Below are 25,112 nucleotides of genomic sequence, written 5' to 3' on the forward strand. Positions count from 1 at the left end.
TCCCTCTCAGTAACACCTTGAGGTGGTCTGCTATTAACCTGAGGTGAAATGATTTTGTAACTATGCACCATTTGCTCTAAAATCTAATCTGAATTTAGACAAATTGTCTCATGAATGTGATTTGAAGTTAGCTCATGCTTGCGATTTTGAAGGGCTTTAATTTGGAAATGCTTCATCAGAATGTCCTGGTTCTCTCTGAGTAACACCTTGAGGTGATCTGCTAAAGTGAAATTATTTTGTAACTATGCACTATTTGCTCTAAAATCTAATCTGAATTTAGACAAATTGTCTCATGAATGTGAAGTGAAGTTAGCTCATGCATGCAAATTTGAAGGGCTTTAATTTTGAAATGCTACATCAGAATGTCCTGTTTCTCTCTGAGTAACACCTTGAGGTGGTCTGTGAAGGTGAAATTATTTTGTAACTATGCACCATTTGCTCTAAAATCTAATCTGAAATTAGACAAATTGTCTCATGAATGTGATTTGAAGTTAGCTCATGCATGCGATTTTGAAGGGCTTTAATTTGGAAATGCTTCATCAGAATGTCCTGGTTCTCTCTGAGTTTAACCTTGAGGTGGTCTGCTATGGTGAAATTATTTTGTAACTATGCACCATTTTCTCTAAAATCTAATCTGAAATTAGACAAATTGTCTCATGAATGTGATTTGAAGGTAGCTCATGCTTGTGATTTTGAAGAGCTTTAAATTGGAAATGCTTCATCAGAATGTCCTGGTTCCCCCTAAATAACACCTTAGGGTGGTCTGCTATTAACCTGAGGTGAAGTGATTTGGTAACTATGCACCATTTTCTCTAAAATCCAATCTGAAATTAGACAAATCGTCTCATGAATGTGATTTGAAGTTAGCTCATGCATGCAATTTTGAAGGGCTTTAAATTGGAAATGCTTCATCAGAATGTCCTGGTTCTCTCTGAGTAACACCTTGAGGTGGTCTGTTAAGGTGAAATTATTTTGTAACTATGCACCATTTGCTCTAAAGTTTAATCTGAATTTAGACAAATTGTCTCATGAATGTGATTTGAAGTTAGCTCATGAATGCTATTTTGAAGGGCTTTAATTTTGAAATGCTACATCAGAATGTCCTGGTTCTCTCTGAGTAACACCTTGGGGTGGTCTGCTAAGGTTAAATGATTTTGTAACTATGAACCATTTGCTCCAAAGTCTAATCTGAATTTAGACAAATTGTCTGATCTCACTTTATTGAAGAAAAGCAACAAAACATGTGTTTACTTTCACAAAATCCACTTTTGGCCTCCCCTCAGCCTAAAACTTTTTAAAAGCATAAAAAGTGAAAATGCATATTTAGTCAGTGGTGAAAGAAAGCATCAGGTATTCATGAAAATGACATGCAACTTTAAATCAACTGTCCAGACACTTTATTGAAGAAAAGCAAGTAAACGTGTTTACCCGGTGCAGCTCCCACTGTTCATCAATATAATGCACTTTAACTCCAAGGTGATGATGATTACCCAGCGATGTTCGGTAGTCTCCAGTGAGAGCAACAGTTGGTGCACGTTGTAACACCGTCTCTTTTGTAGTCTTCTCCTTTTCATACAACTCGTGTGTTCTTCTTGTGATGGTGCGTCTTGAGAGGCTCATACATGCCGTCATTCGTTACGATCCTAAGAACGTTCCTCAGACCGACATCTTCCACAATACTAATCGTCCTGCAGTTTGTATCTATCCACTTTGCTGTGGCATTTGTTAGCTTGTCTTGCTTTTGTCTATCTATACTTCTCCCACACGCTGCATCCAACGTCTGCCGAAGCCTCCCTCCACTGTTTGTTTGGGTGATTTGCTGGCATCAACGTATTGCATAAAAAAAACTGCATTAATGCTCAATAAAATAAGTGTTGGCGTTAATTAATTAATGCCTTAATGCGATAATAACGCGTTAAGTTGCCCAGCACTAAAAGATATATATATATATATATATATATATATATATATATATATATATATATATATATATATATATATATATATATATATATATATATATATATATATATATATATATATATATATATATATATATATATATATATATATATATATAGACTTGACGTTAGCTAAAAACCTGAGCTGGAAAAGATTTTACAACTGCAATTGTCTATTTGTCCAGTTTAATATCACTGTCCATTATTTCACACAGGGTTTCTGGGCCCTTTACATGTGGTTGGTACATGTGAGGGGCCTCGCAGGAACCACTGGAACCACTCGCCGGAGCTGCGGGTTGTGGGTCGACTGTTTAGCACCCAAAAGAATGCAACACCTGAGTAAATACCTCCAAGTCTTTGGTACAAAATAAATCCTTTGCATTAGGATGACAAGGATTAGACTACTTAAAAAGGTGACGCTGTCAGGAGTATCACAGCTTAGACTTGAAAAAAACCCCATTTATTTTAACTTCATCATAAATAAGTTACAATAATTTAAATAAAAAAAATAAAAATAGATAACAGCTACAAAATACACACAAAAATAAGAAACAGGTACAGTATGTGTATAAAGACTGTGCGTGTTCTTTTGTTCATACATTCATGGCTTTAAATGTTTCCGTTTCTGACACCCAACAATCTCTCTGAGTATACTGAAGCTTAATTTCTATTTGTATGTTTTAACAATAAGTGCTGCTGCTATGAAGGCAGCTGCTGATGTCCGTCTTTGGCTTCAATACACAATTATTAGCATTAGCTTGCGTGTGCATTAACTCCTCTGGGTGGTGGTGTGTGTGTGGGGGGGGGGTGTCAGGAGTGGGGGAGGACCACTCCCTGTCTTTGGAGATGTCTCAGGATGTCCAGGATGGAGTCCAGCTCCAGACGGAAAGCCTCCAACTCTCTGCTCTTGTCCTGAGCCAGACGCTTCCAGCTCTCCACCTCTGACTGCTGACTGGCCTCTGACGTCTGCCACGAGCCCCCGATCACCTGCAGGGGAGGGAGGGAGAGCAACTTTGTTCTCTACATTCTCCAGAGTCTTCAAAATGTGTTGGCTAGTGAAAATCATGAGCCACCTCACGATACATTGTCCATCTCTGATACTGTCCCTGCCATCTATGTCACCGACGATGCAGCAAACATACTTGTTGGGCCTTTCTCAGCACAGGAACTTTAGCAGAGCTTTTGTCTCTACTGAGCTTCTCATTTTGAACAGAGTTCATGAATATACTAAATCCAACTCTTGCTATTTTTGGGTTGGTGCAACAGCTGGTTTGCAATTAATAATGGAGGACAGAAGCGACCAAACACTGCAAGATTTTATTCTCTTGATGAGAAAAAGAGCTCAGAAATGATTTCTTCACGGTCACTTCCTCATCCTCTGAGTCAAGAGGGAATCAGCATGCGGATGATAACTGATGGTAGGGAGCAACCTGTCCTGAAGGATTCACCCGGCTCCGGCTCGAAACCCTTCTATTGATTGAATGATACTGACATATACAGAGCCCTACAAGTCTTCACCTCATTTGCTGTTTTTCCTCTTTTGTTTCATCACACGCCTGAATAAAAAAAACAAATGGCTATGTGGATTTTATGTAATGGACCTACACAAATTAGTCAACATCGGTGAAATGAAAATAAAAAATTGTTTTCAAAAATTCTAATTAAAAAAAACAAAACTGAAAAGTGTTGCATACATATGTATTCACCCCCTTTGCTATGAAGCCCCTAAATAAGATCAATTACCTTCAGAAGTCTCATGATTAAATGGAAAGAATATGGCACCACAAGGAACCTGTAGAGAGGACCCATACTCATGGACCAGGCAAGACATTAACAGGGAGGCACCATAGAGACCAAAGATAACTCCACAGAGGAGATGTTGGAGTATCTGTCCGTAGGACATCTTTAAGCTGCACACTCTACAGAGCTGGCCTTAGTGGAAGAGATGCCAGAAAGAAAAGCTATTGCTTAAAGAAAAACACATGTGGAGTTCACCAAGAGGCATGTGAGAGCCTTCTTACATTTTCTTCTATAATATAAAAGGCCTCCATGTGACTCAAGAGAACAACGCCATCTAAGTGCCCCCCCCAAAATACAGCAAGCCACAGTAACAGGTCATTTCAACATTCTATATAATCATTAAATTGTGCCGTCATGTGTACCTGCTGCAGCTCTTTCTCTCGGTGTTGGTGTCTGAGCTCCATGTTGAGGATCTTCCTCTCCAGGCCACACAGGAGCTTCACCTCTGGGCTCTGAGCTTCTTTAGCTTCCTTCAGCTCCTTCAGTAGTCTGGTCAGCTACACACAAAACAGTGACTTTATGTTAACATGATGAGAAGAAACAGTCAACAAAAGAATTCACTTTTTATCTTGGTTCGAATGAAATGTGATAATACATCTTGAAATATATATTTACACATCAATGGAAGGGAGCTCTCTACTACTCTCTAAAGATATGTTGTGTCCATGATATGATATGTCCATGCTGTTGGAAACAAATCCAATCCAGAACAAGTTTTGTGCCGTTTCGCCATCCAATAGGGATGCCAAGCTTTGCAACTCAGTCACCCACTTTCACATTTTGGAAGTCCTAAATTACAAATTGTCCCAAACTATTGACTTTTAACAGCGATTTTTCTTTAGATTTCACAACCTGGACGAAAATAATATCGCTATCTAATGTTACAGCTGCTAAAAAGATGCTGGTAAGATCCATATCCACTCACATTTTATTTTTCTTTGCCTTCATCTACTTCCATTTAAGTATGTTGCATAATATGCAGTGAAAACACTATATTATAGTGTTTTCATTTTGTGACACCGATGTCTTCATATATTTAAATGATGTATTTGTGCATTTAAGAGCTACTGCATGGTTTGGTCACCGCTGGAGTCAAGGTGGGAAATCAAAATAATAATGAAAGAAAAGTATCACAAATACAAAATAATCCAGAAGATAAACAATAAGCAAAATAATCCTAACATTATATTCTAATAAATGAATAACAGATGAAATGTTTCTAGCATCACCTGCTTCTGCAGAGCGTCCTCTCGAGTCCTGGATATTGCCAGAGCATCTTTAGCTCCCTGCACCTCTTTCAGCTGCTCCTGCAAGTGTTTCACCGTGATCTGCAGGTAAAAGTGACGGTTAAAGCGACAGCGTCATTTCACGACGTTGTGACCAGTGACTGAGCCCGTACCTCCTGAGTGTTGAGCTTATTGGCCAGCTCAGCGATCTTAGAGGATGAGTGTTCCAGGGCATGGGTGGCATGCAGCTGGTCCAGCACCCTGTGGTGCTCTGCTCTCACGGAGGACAGCTGCTCTGCAGAGTGCCTCTTCAGCCTAACAGATCACATTCACGTCAGCCGTCAGATTGCATCCGTGCTCTGCAGCAAATGTCAGCTGGTGTGTTCGTACTGCTACAGACCTGCACAGCTCCTCCTTGGCTTGTTCAGCGTCCGACCTCAACGCCTCCCTCTCCTGCTCACTGTGCAGCTGCAGCCGCTCCACGCTCTGCTTCAGAGCCTCGTTCTCCTGCAGAACCTCCGAGATGTGACTGCCTGTCAAAGACGTGCAATCACAATAAAATGAGTGTTCAAATGCTCAGCTAACTGTGAGCGTACCTGAGGCTCCCTCAGGCATAGTATTAAACTCATGCAGCACCAGACAACTAACGTTGATGGTATGTAACTTTACATACCATCAGAAGTAATGACTATGATGAAGGTAATACAGGTTGTATGCATTTAATGTCCTATTTTGAGTGCTGCTGTATGTTGTTGCACCATTATTACAAAGACAAGTCCACTTCTTTTTTCTTCCTGTATTAAAACAACCCTCTCATGCACATATTGTACACTGAAAAAGTTTCTGGTCGCAGGTCCTCTCCTAATAGGATTCCAAAATCGACAGTCCTTGCTTTGTACAAAAAATGCATTCTTAAATTCAGCTTAAATGAGTATTATTAGGCTTCAGCAGTCTGCGTTCAACAAATCAAGTTCCAATCTTCCAATGTTATTCTGATAAGTGCATAATTCACCATGTGTTACTGCCCCTCCACCACACCTGTGAGGAAACAGTGTTTGGGGAAACACTAAGAGGGAATGCTGTGATGAAAAGACTTCATTTCACCAACCCAGACTTCTGAAGCTTCTTAACTTTAGAGTGTATTTTGGTCAGAACAAGAACTATGGATTTTGTATCTTATTTCTTTACATTGAACTTAGTGTAGGACAAATTGTCCTGCCATGATTTCTTCATGGCAGGGGTGGACAGGAGGAAGGATTAAGGCATATAAGTATTGTTTCAAGATGGACCCCAAGATCTATCCTTTAAGTAAAATGGTCACTTGTCAAAGACAAAAAATAAGACCATTTATTTATATTACGCTCCCTGGTAGCACCTGAGGGTTTGCTAATACCTGGAACAATCATTACCATCCCCTCAGGTACTTATGCAATGAAAACGTTGTTTTGAATGGACATCCTGAATGGACATCCTGCTGCCAGTCAGAATGGAGTATTCAGCCAAACGTCCACATCCATACCTGTGAAGACGGTGGGCTGGTAGGTCTTCTCACAATGAGCAGCTGGAAACGTTTCTTCTCCTCCTGCAGTAGTTTTGGCTGAGGCTGGCTGTCTCTTCGTCTCTGTAGGACGGGTTTCTGCTCGTGGGTTGGGGACGGACATCATGTTCCTCCTCTCCTTCTGCAGTCTCTCCACAGTGCGGCAGAGGTCCTGAATGGTCCGCGTCTTTGAGGCCAGGTCTTGGTTCAGACGCTCTATCCGAGCTCCAAACGCTGCCTCGGCTTGGCGCTGGTGTCGGCCTGGACTGGGTTGGGCCTGTGGAGGGTAGTAAGATTAGATTTCCAGGTTTTCACGATCATCACATTAAGATCAATATCTTACATAGTCTCTCAAAGAATCTCACATTTCTGTGAGTTGTGTTTAATCAGTGAAGCTATAGCCGTTAGGTGTTTTTGCGTGTTAACAACCTGGGAAGCTCCTGTGCCAACTGCGTGTTTGAGCTGCTGCTGGAGACGATCGATCTGGTCCTGCAGAGATTTCTCTCTCTCCTGATGGCTTTCCTCTTCCTCCCGTGTTCCAGCCTGAGACGTCCGGGGCTCGGGCCCCGCTGCTTCCAACTGCTGCTTCTGTTCCAGCTGCTGCTCCAGCTCGGAGATCTGCTGCTCGTAGCGCAGCTGAACGGTGCGCACAATTTTAATCAGTTTGTAAAGTTTGTTTTGCATGACGTTTTGTTGCAGTTTATGACAATGTGTTTGTCAATCTGATAACAAATACAATCCTGTGATCCAGCCTCCTCTTACTACCTACGAAAATCCTGGCGCTAGAGATCCACTTTAGCATTTGAATATTAAAACCAAAGACAATTTTATTGATTAGATAAATACATTTGTATACAAGACACACTGGCATACAGCCTTTTATGTATTTTCTGAGGTAATATGTGACGTTTAATTCAGAATAGTGTAGATCAGCCAGTTTTTTGCATTTGATCTGAGCATCTGACAGGATCCACCACTTCTCCTTTTTTATTCTTCATTCCTTAGTCATGAAAACAAACAAACAAAAATAAATCTGGCATTGATTTAGGTGGCAGGGACCATGCAGACAAACATTGTTATGTGCGGGAGAAGCGACGCAACAGATGTAATGTATATAGGTGGTCCAGCTAAAGCTAATTGGCTGCCTATTCATTGTCTGCACTTGTCAATGTGGTTATAAATTCCTCTTATTACATGTGTTCTGTGATATTCCTCATCTAACAGCAGTGAGAAAAGTCTTGCTTAAGTGCGGAACGTTTGTCCCCCCCTGCTGGCAGTGAGAGTGATTACAGTAAAACTGCCGACACTGCTTTAAGCTTGGTTTATACTCGGCGTAGTGAAGCCGGTACGAGGCTTGGCGTGCGCGACGTGACATGGCGTCACAAATAGTTCACTGACAAAAGCAATAGAAACATGTCTGAAGATTTTCCATAGAAGACCAATTTGTTTTTACAGAGGTCTTAAAAATAGAAATGTCAGTAAATATTTTGCAGCCGAATCGAATTGTTTACAGGATTGTTTTCAACCTTCATTTCTTTTAGTGCATGAATATGAGATATGAGTTTACAGATAGTTACAATTCCTCCTCGTCATAGTAGAGGTTGGTTTATGGCGCTTTGCCGGTTACACTTACAGTCGATGGTCTTTCACTCTTTATCTTCTTGCTTTTTCACAGGACATTCTGTTTGCATGCCCTCTGGCGTTTGGAGAATAATGCAACGAACAGCGCGTTGAGCATAAACGGCTTTGAGAGTGCTCGAAGCTTGAGCGCCAACAGAAGCTTGTGTTTAAGACATATGTCTGCAGGGGAACTCGCCACTTCCCCCCCAGGAATGTCCTCGCTGTTGATCGCTTTCTTTTTTTTGTCCTTTAATCTTTCCTTTGAACGTCAAGTTTCTATATTTCTCTGGAGCATCCACTCCAGAAACTTTCAACCAGAGCTTGGGCCATATTCTGAGCTGCTGCTCCGTCTCTAAAATGGTCTCTCCCTCCTTCCTATCACCTTTAGCTCAGGCTGGTTGACGTTTCAGGTGCACCAGCTGCAAAGTCGCCACAGACACCACAACTCCCTTATACTGATTAGATTGTAACTCAGTGTTACCGCATCGTCACTAAGCATATTTGCAATGTAAAATGTGCTGCTTTAAAAAGAATATTATACTGATCTGACTGTCATTTAAATTGTTGACACTGAGAGGTGACTACATCATACAGCAGCTGTTATATCTGAATTGCCTTTAGCTGTACCTTAATCCTGTGGAACTGCTGTTCCATGGCCCGCAGGCCGCGCTTGGCCTCCTCATCGTGACCCTCCAGCTCAGCCTCCAGACGCTGGATCCTGCGCTCCAGCAGGGCGCTGATCCTGCTGGGCGAAGGGGACGTCTCCTCTTGACAGCCGGCCGCGGCTGCAGCGTAGATCAGAGCGGGCAGCGAGTTTGGGTTTCTGCGTCTTAGTATCTGCTCCAGCTCCTTCACCTGGAGAAGAGAGTAAGACTCTTCAGAAATAATGAAGGGACATGAACTGCAGAGGGAAGGGGAAGAGGTTAGCTTGTGTGAGAGACCTGTCGCTCAAGGTCCTGCATCCTCTTAGTGTCCACTGTTTTCTCTTTGCTCTTCGTCTGCTGCTCACTGCTTCTTTTGCCCACATCCAGTTTCAGCCTCTCTACCTGAAACGGAGACAAGCTGTCAGTTCCAACCCAGTAAGCAGCATTAAACTGTTCAACTTAAACCGTCGTTCTGTCACACATCATAGCTGATACTAGGGCTGATTACAATTACATTACAAATAAAATCTAATTGCAATTATTAGCTGCTGCCACACAAGTTGATTCCCACACAGCAGACACACTAAACATTAGTGTAGCTGCAGATGAGAAATCATATTGTTGTATTATATTTCCAACATACTGTTTTAATGCAAAAGCCTAACTGTCATGCTGCCATTAGCTGTCAACGAGGATGAGATGAAACTCGTGGTTCTGCCTCCTCAGCTGTTTTTGGACCGTTGCTAGTTTTTCCTTTCGGCATGGAGGATGCGTCTTCTCCTCAAAAAAGAAAAGGCTCTACTGAGTATGCGTTTAGTGTTTGAATGTCTCTGCTGCTCTCTGCTGGATGACACTAAAATGCATCTCACCTCCTCACTTTGTGATTTGAATGTGGCATGAAACATTCATGTCACAATGAAAAACTATCCATTCCGTTTAATTTAGCCATTTAAAATTGTGCATACTGTGGAGCTACTACAAACACTAACTATCCAGCATTGTTACAGTCTAAAGACTAATTTCTGGTGCCAGTCTTTGGGGTCTTTTTTGAGAGATTTTTGTATTATTTTTTTTTTTTTAAATCTGTGATGTTGCCTTATACACCACATCCCAAAAGAAAAACCTCCACCGCACTCACTCCACCCGGGTCATGTCCACCTATCAAGACATACACAAACAGAAATCCTCTCTCAGGGGTGTGGAGAGTTCTATTTCATTCTTCCTGAGTTAATAGAACCGCAGGTACATACATAACTATCGTTTGGACTAGAGATGGAAAACTGCAGTTATGTGAGAGAAACGCATGCTGTAGTGTTGTCAGTGCAGACAGCTGACACGGGGAAGCTGGAGCTGTGTTTGTGGTGGGATTAGTTGGTCTCTAAATCCATAATGTTTGTGATTAATATGTCACTGTATTAATCTGTGTGTGAGTGTGGTGAAACACCTAAACCTATGCATCTCCATACTGACAAATTATGACACAAACCAGCAACAATCACAACTTGTCCTGAGCATAATAGAATAATGATGATAAAACACATCACAAAACAATATACGTCTTCTTCTGTTATATTGTTTTTGACTCTTACAAATGTCAAAGATCGGAAGGAACACGCTTTAAAGGCGCCCTTTGAGTCGGACTGATTGGTGGCTTTTCAAGTCATTCCTGTGTTTTTAACCCTACGCTGTTTATACAAGGCCACCCAGTAACTGGGCTTCAGATGTGATCCAGACTAGCGGATGGTGGGGAGGAGTTGTTAAGGACCTGTAACACTTCACAGATCATTATGTGACCAAATGAAGTGGCCTTTTGAAGTACATAGATGCTATGAATGAATGTGATACTGCAAGGAACAGAACATAAGAGGAGGAGGACTTTGTATCGTCTACTATGAATAGATCCTGGAGGTTAATGGTAAATGGACTGTACTTGTATAGCACTTTTCTAGTCTTCAGACCACTCAAAGCGCTTTAACACTACATGTAATTCACCCATTCACACCCATTCATAGACTGAAGCAAAGCAATTTGTGGTTAAGTGTCTTGCCCAAGGACACAAGGATAAGAGGCGAGTGAGCCTCACCTGCTCTTGGAGCTGGTGTATCTCAGCTGTAGCAGCCTTCAGTCTGCCAGCATCTCTGTCCAGCAGCTCCTGGTTCTCAGCAAACCACTGCAGCTTCTTCTTCAGGGCCGCCACTTCTTCTCTGTGCTTTTCCTCCAATACGCGCATCTCAAAAGTCTTGTCACCTGACACATTCAGAATATGGAGACGCGTCATCAGTAAAACCAAAAGCTTGCTCAGTATAAAAGTCTGGAAGAAACTTGGTCTTTGGATTTAAAGTCTACCACTGGCACTGTTCTGAATCCAGTATACCTGAGGCAGACACGGCCCGAGCTTTAGCTAGGTCCAACTCTTTCTTCATCAGCTGCAGGTCCACCTCCAGAGCCTGCTTTCCTTGCTTCAGTCTGTGGAAGTCCTCAGACAGCTTGGCCTCATTCCTCTGCACACAGAAACACATCTCTTTGGTAACTGAGGGGGCTGAAAACAGGTGTTGGGTTACTGAATACTGAACTTGAGCCCTCAGAGATGATGAAAGAATGAACCCTTGAAGGTGCTGGTTCTATGGATGTAATTGCAATCTCCACACATTGTCCGGTTAGCACAGGAAAGACGACGATGGGCCGTCGTCACTCATTTACTGTTGGCAGTTTAGAATATGTGAACGTAGTGAATTCTCCGTGTGGGCTGGAGAATAGAATAGGTGACCTTCTGAACGGTTTCAGTGACTGTGGTACGTACCTGAAATGTATTCAGTTGAGCCAACAAGTCTGTAATGCGTTGAGTGTGATCCATTAAGCACACACTTCCCACAGTCTTTGAGGTTTTATTCAGCTGATCCCTGGTGAAGATGGAAAAATGCCATCGAGAATACAAACAACATGTATCAATACATATTCTGAAAAAAAATGTATATATACAATCTTCATAGGTAGGCCAACATTTTTAACAATATAAAATGGACATTCAAACTGGGAAGACATTTACAAGCAAACATCTGTTCACAAATCAGCCCCGCTGATAGACACACCTTTACTGAACCCACCTTGTGAAAGCCAGCTCATTCAGCAGCCTCTGGTTTTCATTAAACATGGCCTCCTCGTTGGCCTTACTCTTAACCTGCTGAGCCTTCATCTGCAAATACAGCTTCTCATTCTCCTGTCAAAGAAACCGTAGTTTTACTGCACTTGAATAAGAACAACTATTCAAACTACAAGAGGCAGAAAAGAAAACTACAAACCATGCAATTGAGACATGGGTGAGGATCTTTGGTGGCAGCCTGCTTCATTTTAAGAATGAATGAAGTAAGACTGCTGAGCTGGCACAATGGAAAAACGTTTACCCCGATGGAATGAGACATTATCTCAGTCAGACTGTGTAGATATATATATATATATGTATGTGTGTGCAGGTGAGCATTCCAGGAGCTCAACAAGGTAACTTAGGCTGTGACAGAAATCCCTCCCTCATTCACAGATTCACTAGTCCCTATATAACAGACACTTCATCATTTACACTATAGTGAGCAGAAAATAGACATTTTTGACTTTTAAGCCCCTTTTAAACCAAAAGAACTTTCCCAGGAACCTTTGGAGGAACTCTTTGTGTTTTGAACAGAAGGATCAGGATCTAACTTAAGTTCCTGGGTCATTTACCCCCCAAAAAGTCTGTGGTCAGGGGTAGTACTTTCTGAAAGTACAGGAACTTTTAGGGTGGGGTTTTCAGGGATGACTGTCGCCGATTAGTCAGACACACACACAGCGCCGCTGCTCCAACTCTTGTACCACCTCATTCATGAAACAAGGACGCACTCTATTATCGATTTGGGACCATTTTAGAAGGAGGGAGAATTTCTCTTTGTTTGATAGCATTAAAAGTAGTTAGGTCTTTTTGTCTGCATCCCGACACCCTAACAAAGCAAGTACATTTCTGTAAACACAAATTTTAAAACACAAAAGCACAACAGAGTCGACAAGCTTGGAACTACAGTATATCAGAAAAAGATTAAAAGACGATCAGAGTGATTAATTCCTGACAGGAATGAACAGTGAAGACGACCACGTCAAGAGATTCAGGGGGACAAACCTGCTGGTAGCCTTTGATGAGCGTCTCCTGCTCTTTTATTTCTTTATCAATCTGCTGGAGCTTTCCCTCTGCAGCAGAGTCAGTGGCCTCGGCCCATCTCTTCTTCTGACTGGCTTCTTCTGCACTTCGCAGCTGAGGAGAAAAAAAACACACTGCTTATTTACTACTTATTGATGTATAAGATGTATAACAATACGATTACAAGGCATGGTAGAAATGTTTTGTGCTGAAAGGCCCTGAGCTGTGAGTGTTTGAGCACCTTGCTTTGCAGAAGGTAGTTCTGCTGTCTGAGTGAGTGGAGCTCCTCTGTGCCTTCCTTCATCATCTGCAGCTCCCTCTCTTTGTGAGCCAGCTGGACTCTCAGCTCCTCCACCAGAGAGCCGCCCTCCTCCCTCTGCAAGTCAGACATCAACACTGACATCTCATGCATTATGAACTGTGGAGGAACCCTAACATAATAGAGTCTGGTCACAAGAAACACGCTATGTGCTGTTAGCATGCACAGAGGTTCACACTTTGCCAAGCCATCCAGTAGGGTTAACTAGCGCAGCAACACTGACATGACATGTAGTATTTCCCTACGTTATTTGGAAGACGATGTGTCAGTCTGGTGACTTCCTGTGCGTCGGTGGCGCCCTGGTGACCGCTGGTGTTGATCTGCTGTTGGAGGACAGACACTAAGGACTGAACAGACGCCACCAGCTCACCGCTCACCCTCAGACCTGGCTCTGCTAATCAAACAAACATAGAAGGTATTCAGCTCCTTTAAGTACAAACACACAACTCCAAGCAGGACACATTGATGCCAGAAAATCAATTCCAAAGATAATAAATAACATGAGGAAGATAGAAAGGCTTGCGTAGATTTAAAAGTGAAGAAAAATAAATGTGTATATACCTTTTGTAGTGAGAGACACTAATCCTTACTCATCTGAGCAGTTAACTGACTTGATAGTTTGTGTGTGAGTGCCATCATTAACCTGTGAAGTCCTCTTTTTCTTGGCTCTTTGTGATTTTGGCTTTTTCTCGTGGATGCTGCAGAGGACGGGAAACAGAATGCTGGGCTTTGGCTGCAGCAGCTCTACTCAGCCCTGAGGACCTGGAAGTCCCTGCTGTTCTCCCCTCCACTCTCCTGCCTCTCACAGGGGCCACCGTGGGTTTCCTCACTGAGGATGTAGAGGAATGAGACACTGTGGATCCGTGCGAAGCCTGGGGAAAACATTAGGCCCACTTTATTTCAGTAACAACAGACGGCCACAGCTTAGCCTTTGCTCTATTGGATCTGGTCCCACCCACTAAATGTTCTATCTGACTATTACAAATCCAAGCACTCCTGAGATGGAGAATAGCTTGAAGTGCTCCTCACCTGTTGTTTCTTAGCTTTTTCAGCCTGAGAGGACGTGGAAGAAGAGCATTTGTTCTGATCCTGCATCAGCTTCTCTACTTCCTGTCTGATGCTCCACGTCAGGTTGGGGGGGTCTGCGGAGCTGGACGGGGGACTGGTCAACCCCCTGGTTGCCTGTATCCCTGCTACGGGGCCAGCCTTTTCTGCTCGCTCCAGGTGTGACTCTGGAGACGTCACGTCTGGGAAAGTCCTTTCTAAGAAGCGGGGTGTCTTTTCTTGGTCCTCCAGTCGTACAGCACTGTAATCAGAAAATGTAAAGAGACAAGAACTTCTTCAAAAACAGTTTGTGTTACTGTTTTAACTTACTGAGAACTAAATTCAGGTTTGGAAGTCAAATAAAGCACAAATTAGATGTGTGTCTGATATTCATGGTACAGTGTTGGATATCGCCTGGTTGAATCTCAGATTGAAGAGGTGTCATCCTACAAATACCTGACTGTAGATGATAGATATTCTTGTTAATTGCATGTTGATGAACTCACAAGTACATAGGCTTAGCCTTTGGGTGCAGAGAAAAAGCTGTTTCTCTTGTTCACAGGTAGGCTTATTATTATTAGTATTTATCTAGGCAAATTATTATTATTAGACATAATTATTATTGATCATAGGCTTATTATTATTATTATTATTTATCATTAGGTATTTTGGTAAACTATCGACCAAAATGATCCCGTACAAATTAGTATTGAAACGTCTTCAGTCAAACAATAACTGCAATCAATCTTTTTTGACAATCCTGTCTTAACTGGATTACAGTTATATTGATATGCATGCTCTACCATCAATACTTCTGTTATTACATGTTCAGAACATGTACAGTCTTTATTTGGGATAATTCCTGGTACGATGTTACAGTCCTAACCTGACAGGCTGGAGGGTGAAGCCTCTGATATGGTCCTTCTCTGGCCTGATGGGTCTCATCAACTCTTCTGCAGTCGGAAGCTCTAGATACACAAACACAATAAATATTCAACATACTTTAGTCCTGTAATGAGCGTACAGTATTTACCAGTGAAAAGGACTGCCTGGATGTTTAATTCAATACACTGGTTGTGTCTTCCTGAGGAGTCCGTCCCTTAAAGGCAGGGTTGGCAATCTTCTTCAGAAATATTGTTGATATTTTGATAAAATTCTCACATCCTGACAGAAATCAATGAATCAAATGATCTGACAAGAAAGAAAAACGGTATCTGTGGCTGTTGAAGGACTGTGATAAGCCTGTCCGATCATTTCATTCAGCCAAAATGTAACGATTGGATGGGCTACCTGTCTGTCTGCGAGTATTCTTCCTGTGCACTCAACGCTGTCACCGGAGTCTTCCACAAGCTGCTATCTTAACAGCTGTGAATACTAACAACGTCCATGTTTGTCGTTTATGATCATTATGATCATTTTGGGGGAGTGGCTTTGGAAGAAGACCTGAAGGGACGGGCTGTCATTGTTGCTGACTCTGCGACTTTTCCGCTAAATTTAGCAGCTTTTGGAGACAGCGCTGCTAGCTACTTTTATTAGAAGGGAGTTGGGCTGGGTTTTTAAGTTGGATGCTTTTTTATATCTAGTGTTCTCTTTCTGGTTTCTCAAGATTACCAACCCTGCCTTTAACTGGGATGCAGCTTTGTAGATCATCATTCCTCCAGTCAGACCAGTGAATCATACGGACAGACAGAGGGAGGCCACCATTCCCCAAATACTGTTTGGTGGTCACACTTGACAATCCTCAGGATTTTCTGGTAGACTCCTATTTTCCATTGCCCTCTCCTGATTTCACCATCTCATATTTCTCACAATTTCGTTTCACAGTTTTCCTAAGCCATTAGAAATGATGGGTTTCAGAGCACAATGCTTCTGTGGTCGTGTTGTGTCTTAAAGGGCCTTCAGTAAGTGAAGGACAAAGAGACAAATGGAGAGTATGTCTACGAAGAGAAAGAAATACTAAAGCAGGGGAAAACAAAATCAATGAATAAAAACTGATGAATATTTATTCATGCCAGAATGACAAATTATTCGATTCTCTTCCCTGAGAATCAAAAGTAAAATTGAAAGTATTTAACATAAAAATTCTGTTTCAGTGTAGTTATTATTTCGTTATTTTCTTTAAAAATCACCAGAATGCAGGAAACAAAGTCTCTGAGAACGTAATTTCTCTGTGAAAGAAGCCCTAGACACCTGCTCTGGTTTAGAAATCCTCCTCATTTTCACGGTCTCGAGGTTGTTAGTGTGACGGTGGTGTCTGACCTGAGTCGTTGGTCGATGCTGGCTGAAGAGACTGCGTGGCATGTTGAGGAGGAGACGATGGAGACGCAGGTCTGTTGATCCTTCCCCTCCCTTCCAGAGATGAATGATGGTGGTGATGGTCATCTGAATCTTCCACGACATGGATCTGTCTGTAGGCCTCATGAAGAGCCTCCATGTCTGAGGCTCCACTCTGCACATACGACTGGCCTGTAAGCAAACTCATTTAGAGAACTTCAAAAACAACACAAGATGAAACGTAGACAGAAAATATGGAAGTTTCTGCCACTAGTGGCGTCTCAATCATAATAGTAGGATTATGAAAGTAAACAACAACAAAATATACAATGCAGGTCAAGTCTTTTTAGACATAGAACTTGAAATGAACTTGTGTGGAAACGGCAAAGAATTGTGAGGTCATGGATTTGACTAATAAGAAACAAAGGAAGCTCAGTGATTTATTGTGAGAAAATATATTTTGCCCAAACAACAGTTTGCCGTTTGTGGACTTCATCAGAACATAAGCTATGATTTTCTAAGACGATGGAATGATATTTATCTCAATATTTAATTAAAAAAATGCAATACTTTTAGACGGGGAGCAAGTTTGTGTCCTTTAAGTTACATTTATATATTACAAATTTGTAACAGCCAACATGTTTTGAGAAAAACAAAATGCAGCATGGGTTGTGTATCAATAATTAAGGAAACTAGTCTGCTCACTACTACATATCGTGTCTGGTTGCTCTAGATCTAGAATCTTCTAGAATGAGTGTGCTACATCTTTCAAAAGGATGAGATGGGCATAAAGGATCCATTGTGAACCAATCTTGATAATGTATGGAGCAATACATTTACAAATAAGAAAAGGGCAATAGTGTATCGCCTGCTGCCTTTAAATAAAGCTTGCTCTTAATTTGGATTTATTTGTTGATTGCATTATATGATATAGTCTGGTCAGGCACGTGCACAGACATTTTGGGGGGCAGGTGCTCAAACCAAAAAAAAGGGCACCCATCGCCAAAATTATTTATGAAATTAAAAATAATAATAATAAATAAATAAATAAAAAACACAGTAGGATATTTTCAACTTATATATTTATTGTTGTTGACAAACTAACTCAAATTATCAAATTGAATAAATAAATGAATAACAGGCAAAAACAGACAAAACAAGGCCATATTGAGCCAAATGCAATCAAAAAATAAAAACTAGCTAGATTAGACAGCTAGCTTACATTTTCCTTATGAATAAAGATGATTGGCTACATACTACATACTGATCAACATACTTTCGAAATTGTCTAAACGGCATTTATACAACAACACAAAGAAGATGCCTGCGGTGGGGGCTTGTGAGCGCCGCGGAGCATGTCGGGGCGAAATTCTCACAAGAACTCAAATAAATGCCCCGTCAGATATCAAAACACATTTGGGGGGGAATTGATGACAGAGAGAGTAATTTTTTAAATACTTAAATACTGATGAATGAAGAAAAAATTGGGCTCCAGTAGAAGGGGCACTTTTCTCATTCAGGGCAAAAGGGCAGGTGCTTGAGCACCACTAGGGGTCTATCTGTGCACGTGCCTGAGTCTGGTACTTGTTTTGTTTTGTGCTACTGGACTCTTCCTTAGTTGACCCTATGTGTTCGTGTTACCTCTGTCCAGAGACCCTGCTGTGTCCTTTCTTCGGTCCTCTCCAACCGCGTCATCCAGGGAATCATGGAGAGACACTGAGACAAAAGTTAAGTTAGAGTTCGTCTTTTATTTGCAGCTCAGATCATGGTAACAACCCTTTCCCATTTACCCACCATAGCAGTACAGCACTAATATATATACATTGACTAGGCAGTCTGTAATTTCAAGTAAAACTAATGAGCACTGTAACAGGGAGCCTGAGATCTGAGATTTTCATTGCTAACGACTGCTTCTCTATCATTGTTGATTCAATAACAGAGAACTTGAAACATTTGAGTGAGATAACACACACATTCATTATTAGTATTAACATGGTTTCCACTGTAGTGCTTCTTTATTTAATGTGTTGTGTACGGCTTGTTTATCTCAACATACAGTCTTTTACTGAAAGACTGTATTCCTCCAAACACCCAGCCATGACCGCAGAGTCGTTTTCTCTTACCTTTGGCAAGAATTGTAGACATTTTAGACTTCTGAAAAAAATAAAAAATAAAGATCATAGGATGAATTACTGAATCATGCAGCAAGATGTCACTTTGTGATATTTCAGTATAAAGAGATAACTAGCAAATTAAATTGACCCTGTCTGCAGCTCTGACCCCCTCAGCCAATATCAAGCATGTAAACAGCAGGTTAACTCTTTTGAGCTCATGTTCGCATGATTCCATAGCAACTTAATTATTACTTTATTATGATTATGGATTTTTCATTTAATTTGTCATTATTGTTGTGTATAGGATATAACCTTATCAGCCACTATCTTTCAACTATGTTAGCTTGCTTTTGCAATATAGTTAACAAGAAGTATTTTTCAGTAGACTCGTCAGCCCTCCTCTGGTGGTCGGCACACTAGAACTGAGACGATACAGCTGAGATTATTGGTGCGGTCCAAAACCCACAACTATCATGTTAGTATGCCAGGAAACTTTTGGAACTCAGCCTCCATTTAAAAAAATATTTATACACAATATAATTACTTATGCACACAATGTATTATCTTGTTTGCACAAGATCCATATAATATATATATCTCGCACAACAAGTTTTTATACAGGGCTTACAAAATATATGGCCACTTGACAAATGACTGAAGTTCCACACTTAGGTCACATGATGACAACTGAGCCAATCGCTGTGTAGTCATGTAGTTGAAAGCTCTAAAAAAAGTTAGTGAGTGAACCTTGAGTTGAAATAGTTTTGTTTATGAATAAAGTCCTAACTTACCAAAGAACACATTCTGAGTTTAATCATAAACTACAAACCTCCTCCAGCAGCTCTTTTCCGCTCTCCTCTTCCTCAAAGTCCTCGCTGTAATGAGGAGATCCTGTGAAGGCCGAGAGAGAAAAGATGTGACTGAGACACTCAGATTACAGGCAGAGATAAAGGGCCAGAAAGAGAGGTTTGCCACAGGTGTATCAGTCCTACCTGGAGACTCTCTGACCGTCTCTGTGACTCCGGCCTTGCTTTCATCATCACTCTGCTCCACGGCTTCCTCAGCTCTCCTGGAGGGACGACATTCATCCTCATTACGTTATATTCACCACGTTGATCTTCAAGGGCAGAGCAGCATCAAAGACACTGTGTCCCCGTAAGTACGCATGGGGTCTGTTAGTATGCAATTCCACTGCTCAACATTAACTTTTGGCACATCTGTCAAGGGCTGAGGAACCTCCAAGCCCCATTTACAGTTAATATCACAGAGGTAAGAGGGTAGTAAAATAATTACCAGGAACCCCTGAGCAAACTCATGAACCATAACAGCATTTTAGTTATCCTCAAAGTGCAGGAGTTATTTTGTACCACACAAGGGGATTTTCCAAAGTAATATGACCCATGTCACCAGTAAATTTAGAAGAAAATTATTTTACGACTTACTTTCACAAGCTACGTCTAGTTAACCCAAACTGCTGGTAATGTACTGTGTTTTAGAGACAAGGAGGTTTAGAACTTTTCCCCCATCCTTGTACACAAAGCTGACAGACTGGATATATTCAACGAGATTCACGGGACTGGCAAAGCTGGCACACCAGTATTTCTGGATATCCATAAATAACATTTATACACCATATTTTCCCCATCTCTTTATTAAATATAATGACAGAAGATTCATTGGAAAACCTTAATCAAAGCTACAAATGTAATAAAATGACATTGGATACAGCCTTCATGTTTTCAGCTGCTGGCGTGATTATGACCAGGTTGTTACATTACATTACAGTCATTTAGCAGACGCTTTTATCCAAAGCGACTTACAATTCAGTATCTACGGAAGCAATTTTGCGGTTAAGTGTCTTGCTCAAGGACACATTGACATTTGACTAGCAATCGAACCGCCGTCGCTCTGATTGAAAGGCAGCCCTGCTCTCCACTTAGCCACGGTCCCCCCTACCTACCATGTTACACTCAACTATGTCGACATGCTAAGTGAAGCAGAAATCAGGACGATGACATGTTGTTTTGAGCGTCTTTCTTTTAAAACTATAGCGGAGAATATTTTTGTAATAATGTAATCTATTATTCTATTATGTCTAAGCCTCTACATCTATATATTTTTCAGAGGCAATGCTGTAAGAAATATTGCTATCCAATTGCTTTGGAAATATACTATAATTTGGTATCAGCAATTTTTTTTTAATATTACGATTACTCCATTGATTGACTGTTAATGTTACCAATCGTTGACACTAATCTATGAAAAAGTGTGTTTACAATTTGCAACCCAACGACGTTCATAATTAGTAGTTGCAAAGTTCAGTAGTTGCAAAGTTCAGTAGTTGCAAAGAAATGTCTCGCACTCCCACAGCTTCCTCAGAGTCTTCATACAGGTGAACATCCTCAGGTGCAGTGAGCATCCCCTACAATGGAGGGTAGTCTCTCATCCATCCCCATGACCACCTCACATCCAAGTCAGGAACTACTCTGATTTAAAGGGAAACTCGGCTTTGTATCTTTGCACCCCCTTTGCAACAATGTAACCTTTCTTTCTGTCTTAGTATGACTCAACAATGACAACAGCTGCAGTGTTAAATATGATACACTTTTGACAAAAAGCAGGACTTGAAGCTCCGTGGTTTGACATACCTCTTTGTATTGCTTCTGTTTCATGGCAGAACTGGCGGCCTTTTAAAGTAATTTAGAGGCGTTGATGCTAATGATCATATTTCACAAACAACCCAAGTATATTGATGAAGCTGAAACGAGCCATTCACAGCAAGTTTGTGCCTTCGAGAGGATTTGCTAAATCTGGTGTTGAACCCTTGTACTAGCAACCCTCACAGAAAAAGTAAAAGGTTTAGGACATGAATACGAGAATGTTCTTGCATGAGGTCCAACCGTCTGCCAAAAGGAAGCCCAGTACTGTGCATTGTACAAGCAACATGTGTAAGCAACTGGAGAATGCTGATGGAGTGGAAAACAAATGTCACCTTCAACAAGAGCTCAGACTAATTCTGTCCTTCGGTGCTTATAGTGTGTAATATACCAGCATGGCTGCTTACATACCTGAGGTTAGTAGCGATGGCAGTACTTGTTGAGTCCAGCTCTCTGTTCAGAATGGAGTAATCTATAGATGATAGAGCTCCTGCCTCTAGTTGGGCAAAGAACCTGGCTTTCTCCTCTTCTTCCTCTATCGTGTCCAAGCCGGTCGTGTTAGCAGCTGGTACCATCACTGAGTCTGCGCACACATAAAAAGAGAGCACACACGGACAGCAGTGTGATATTTCTCAACTGAAATATTATGGGGAGGGGATATAGACTTCCTATACATATGCTATGTATACTATAGCATATGGATTCATGAGTTATGACCAAGTCACAATGACCTTTGATCCATCCTTCAGTCCAGGCGGACGTTTGTGCCAAATTAAGGAAATTCGCTCAAGAAGTTCCTGAGGAACCACGTTCAGGAGAACTTGACTTATCACCTCCAAAATCGACTCAGTTCATTCAGTCCAGTTAGACATTTGCGAAGTTTGAAGAAATTCCCTCACGATGTTTTTGAGATATTGCATTAATGAAAACGGAATAGACGGACTGACGAACGTAAAAACATACCGCCGCCGGCCACAGCTATCATTGACAGGGAGGCGTTAAAGTCTTTGTCCCCATGTCTTACCCTGCTCATCTCTGCTGTCCTCGACTCACCCTCTAGCTCAATACTGTCTCTGCTGAGGTCAGCTGCTTTCAGCCCGTCTTCCTTCAAACCAGCATCTCCTGGATCCTCGTCCTCCTGTCGAACAGACTTCCTCAAAGACTTCCTGAAAGTCTTCTCAGATCCCAGCAGTCCTGGAGGAAAGTGTCACAGAAAAGCATGAGTGAACCTTGTTCACAGATTATGACTAATAGCTGTAAGTAGATAAGCTATTTATTATACTTAGAGGTATTTATTCTAGAGCATTTATTCCTCGTGTCAACTGTAATTCAACACTGAGGACTATCAGCTGCAGGTGGGGACTGATTGCGAGTACCGGTTGATGGAACCTGGATGAATCTGTGTTTGACTCAAGCCTCGATGCTGACACAGGTCTATATAACCAAAAACAGTGTGAATAATTAGGACATTTTCTCAGAATGAATATCATTCCTCTTTCTGTACCTGCCTCTCCTCATCTGTCAGTGCAGTCCCAACTTACTCTCTTTCCAGCTTGAGGCTTTGTTGGTCGTCCCTAATAAACCACATACTAAATGGTGAAAGATATCACAATTTTATGTGTTCTCATTTATGTTAAGATGGATGGAGGACACACAGTGTGTAGTACTACTACTACTACTACTACTACTTCTACTCATGACCCTGTACTGCCAACCACTGTCCACTACCTGTTCTGTTCTTATAATAATCAAAAAATATAAATTTCTAAAGTTAAATTGGACACATTTAAGTTTAAAGAAAGTTAAATGGAATTACCAGTTTATTAAAATGATTTAACAAAGAACCTCCGTCAGGCAGTGAATAACAATGACACAACCAACTGCAACCGATGTAACAGATATAGCTAATGTATCGGTAAGCAAACAAGACTACAAGACTATCAGTTTCATATGGTAGGCAGAAAAACATGAACATAAAAACTAAAAACTCAAAGCTTAATAGAAACAAAGACGTAACAGAACTAGTGGTACTAGTGATGTCTATCACTCTACTGCTGAGGGTTTGAGGACTTGAGCTGAAGTTACCGTCTTCACCGTCCCCCTGGGAATGACTATGAGTGCTGGCTGGTGGAGCCTCATCAGAGAAGGTCTCATCGGGGCTCCTCTCTGACACACACGGGACGTTTTCACTGCTCACACTGTCAGAGCCATCGGACGGAGTTCTGTGTTTTTCCACGGTTCGGGAACCCCTCAAGACTGTATCTTTGTGGGTTGTGTCCAATTGAACCGGTCTATCAAAAGCTCTGCAGCGAGGTTTGGGGACCGGCCTATAAAAGGGGTCCGCGCTGACGACTTCAGCACAAAGAAACAGAGTAAATAATGTTGGTGAACTGTCAAATTAAATCTGGAATCACTATCAGAATGAAACATCTAAACTACATTCATCTACACACACTGGCCATCTTTTATTAAAATTTCCTGCAAAAAGCCAATTTTCAAAAGAAGATCAATTTCACTTCAAACAGCAAGAAGTTACTCGCTCTACCTCATGTGTTGGGGGCGCAAACATAACAGGGGTAGCGATTACGGACATCAATTCTACATCTTCCACGGAGAACTCTGGGTCAGAGGACGGCCTGCAAGACTCCCGGAGGACACATTCAAGGTAGGTTAGCACTGACCTGACCCCATTGTATCCAAGGAGGATGGACGCTGAACTAACAGGAAGTGGTTACACATCCCCATGAGGTAAAGATGGGATGCTTGGCTTCATTTAGCAGATAAACATTAGGAGAATGGGAAAATGTATACTCTAAGCACAAAATGAATCATAGCTCGTACGAAGACAAAATGCAAGCTGAGAGGTCAATGCTGACTCAGTGAGTTTCTGTTCGAGGGGGGGGGGGGGTGCTCCCCCTCTCCTCTTTAGCACACTTTGACAAGTGTCAATGGATGGACTGGACTAATCTTATTTTACTTTACTACGACAACAACCGTTTTGTTTTCCTCTAACTTCCCCTGCAATTATTTATTTGAAATATGAATGTATACGATCACTACAGCTACTTGAGAACAGCTTTGCTTTGTGAAAATCATAAAAATGAATGATGATGATTTGACCAGCTTGGGAGTGACTGTCTGACTTATTAGGAGCCAGAATCAAATCACTATTTCATACTTGTTATGATCTGTCTAAAAACAGAAAGAGAAAAACACGTGAAATACTAACTCCTGAGTGTAGCTGAATTCAAACACAGTGTAGCAGCAGAGCAGCAGGGGACTGAACAGAGGCTTAACCAGCTGACTCTTAGATAAGTGAAAAAACCTGAGAACGCTACTGTGGATGCATGAGGTTTCCACACGGACACAGTGGTATCAAATCAAACTAGCTGAATGTGGACATGGTCTAAAAGAACTCTAAGCTGTCTATAGTGATGCTCTCACCATTGTTGTTCTCATGCTGAGACTTTTTGCCTTTCATAAATCTGCTTTTGGCCATCTCTGCTTGGGAAAGAGAGGAAACAGAAAGGGACAGCTTTTAAAACAGGATAGAGGTATCAGACAAACACAAAGCTGTGAAATGAACACTACAGTGATGCATATTTGTGCAATGAATGTGATGTTACACAGTAGCAGTGAGGGAGATTTGTTGACATATTGACTATGTTACAATGTCTCACAAAGGGCAACACTTCTCAAAGAATAATTTAGACTCTAAATGAGTCTATTATTGGTTTTATAAGAGGGTTACCGG

The 25,112-nt window shown here is 41.4% G+C and overlaps 1 protein-coding gene across 3 annotated transcripts in view; it reads right to left on the bottom strand.

Moving 5' to 3' along the window:
- Positions 1-2,167: 2,167 nt before the first annotated feature.
- The window catches only part of cep162 (centrosomal protein 162), a 28,642-nt gene continuing 5,697 nt past the window's right edge, over positions 2,168-25,112 (bottom strand). The window contains exons 1-27 of one of the 3 annotated variants that reach the window (XM_068736127.1): positions 24,803-24,847; positions 22,412-22,552; positions 21,770-21,941; positions 19,694-19,770; positions 19,531-19,592; positions 18,711-18,741; positions 18,229-18,303; positions 16,573-16,779; positions 15,200-15,281; positions 14,299-14,575; positions 13,913-14,141; positions 13,515-13,663; positions 13,192-13,326; positions 12,933-13,064; positions 11,893-12,005; positions 11,589-11,688; positions 11,163-11,289; positions 10,872-11,035; positions 9,086-9,190; positions 8,772-8,999; positions 6,954-7,160; positions 6,507-6,801; positions 5,388-5,520; positions 5,161-5,302; positions 4,991-5,089; positions 4,124-4,258; positions 2,168-2,948 (exon numbers count right to left, since the gene is read on the bottom strand). In XM_068736127.1, coding sequence (XP_068592228.1) covers positions 2,772-2,948; positions 4,124-4,258; positions 4,991-5,089; positions 5,161-5,302; positions 5,388-5,520; positions 6,507-6,801; positions 6,954-7,160; positions 8,772-8,999; positions 9,086-9,190; positions 10,872-11,035; positions 11,163-11,289; positions 11,589-11,688; positions 11,893-12,005; positions 12,933-13,064; positions 13,192-13,326; positions 13,515-13,663; positions 13,913-14,141; positions 14,299-14,575; positions 15,200-15,281; positions 16,573-16,779; positions 18,229-18,303; positions 18,711-18,741; positions 19,531-19,592; positions 19,694-19,770; positions 21,770-21,941; positions 22,412-22,552; positions 24,803-24,839 — 3,831 coding nt within the window. In that variant the 5' untranslated portion in view covers positions 24,840-24,847 and the 3' untranslated portion in view covers positions 2,168-2,771. Of the gene's footprint in view, positions 2,949-4,123; positions 4,259-4,990; positions 5,090-5,160; positions 5,303-5,387; positions 5,521-6,506; positions 6,802-6,953; positions 7,161-8,771; positions 9,000-9,085; positions 9,191-10,871; positions 11,036-11,162; positions 11,290-11,588; positions 11,689-11,892; positions 12,006-12,932; positions 13,065-13,191; positions 13,327-13,514; positions 13,664-13,912; positions 14,142-14,298; positions 14,576-15,199; positions 15,282-16,572; positions 16,780-18,228; positions 18,304-18,710; positions 18,742-19,530; positions 19,593-19,693; positions 19,771-21,769; positions 21,942-22,411; positions 22,553-24,802; positions 24,848-25,112 lie in introns of those variants that run through there. The other 2 variants (XM_068736126.1, XM_068736125.1) reach the window with 2 other exon arrangements.

The sequence above is a fragment of the Cebidichthys violaceus genome, unplaced genomic scaffold, assembly GCF_023349555.1.
Source record: "Cebidichthys violaceus isolate CVI_PGR_0920_01 unplaced genomic scaffold, fCebVio1.0.p SCAF_7, whole genome shotgun sequence".
NCBI classification, from domain to species: Eukaryota; Metazoa; Chordata; class Actinopteri; order Perciformes; family Stichaeidae; genus Cebidichthys; species Cebidichthys violaceus.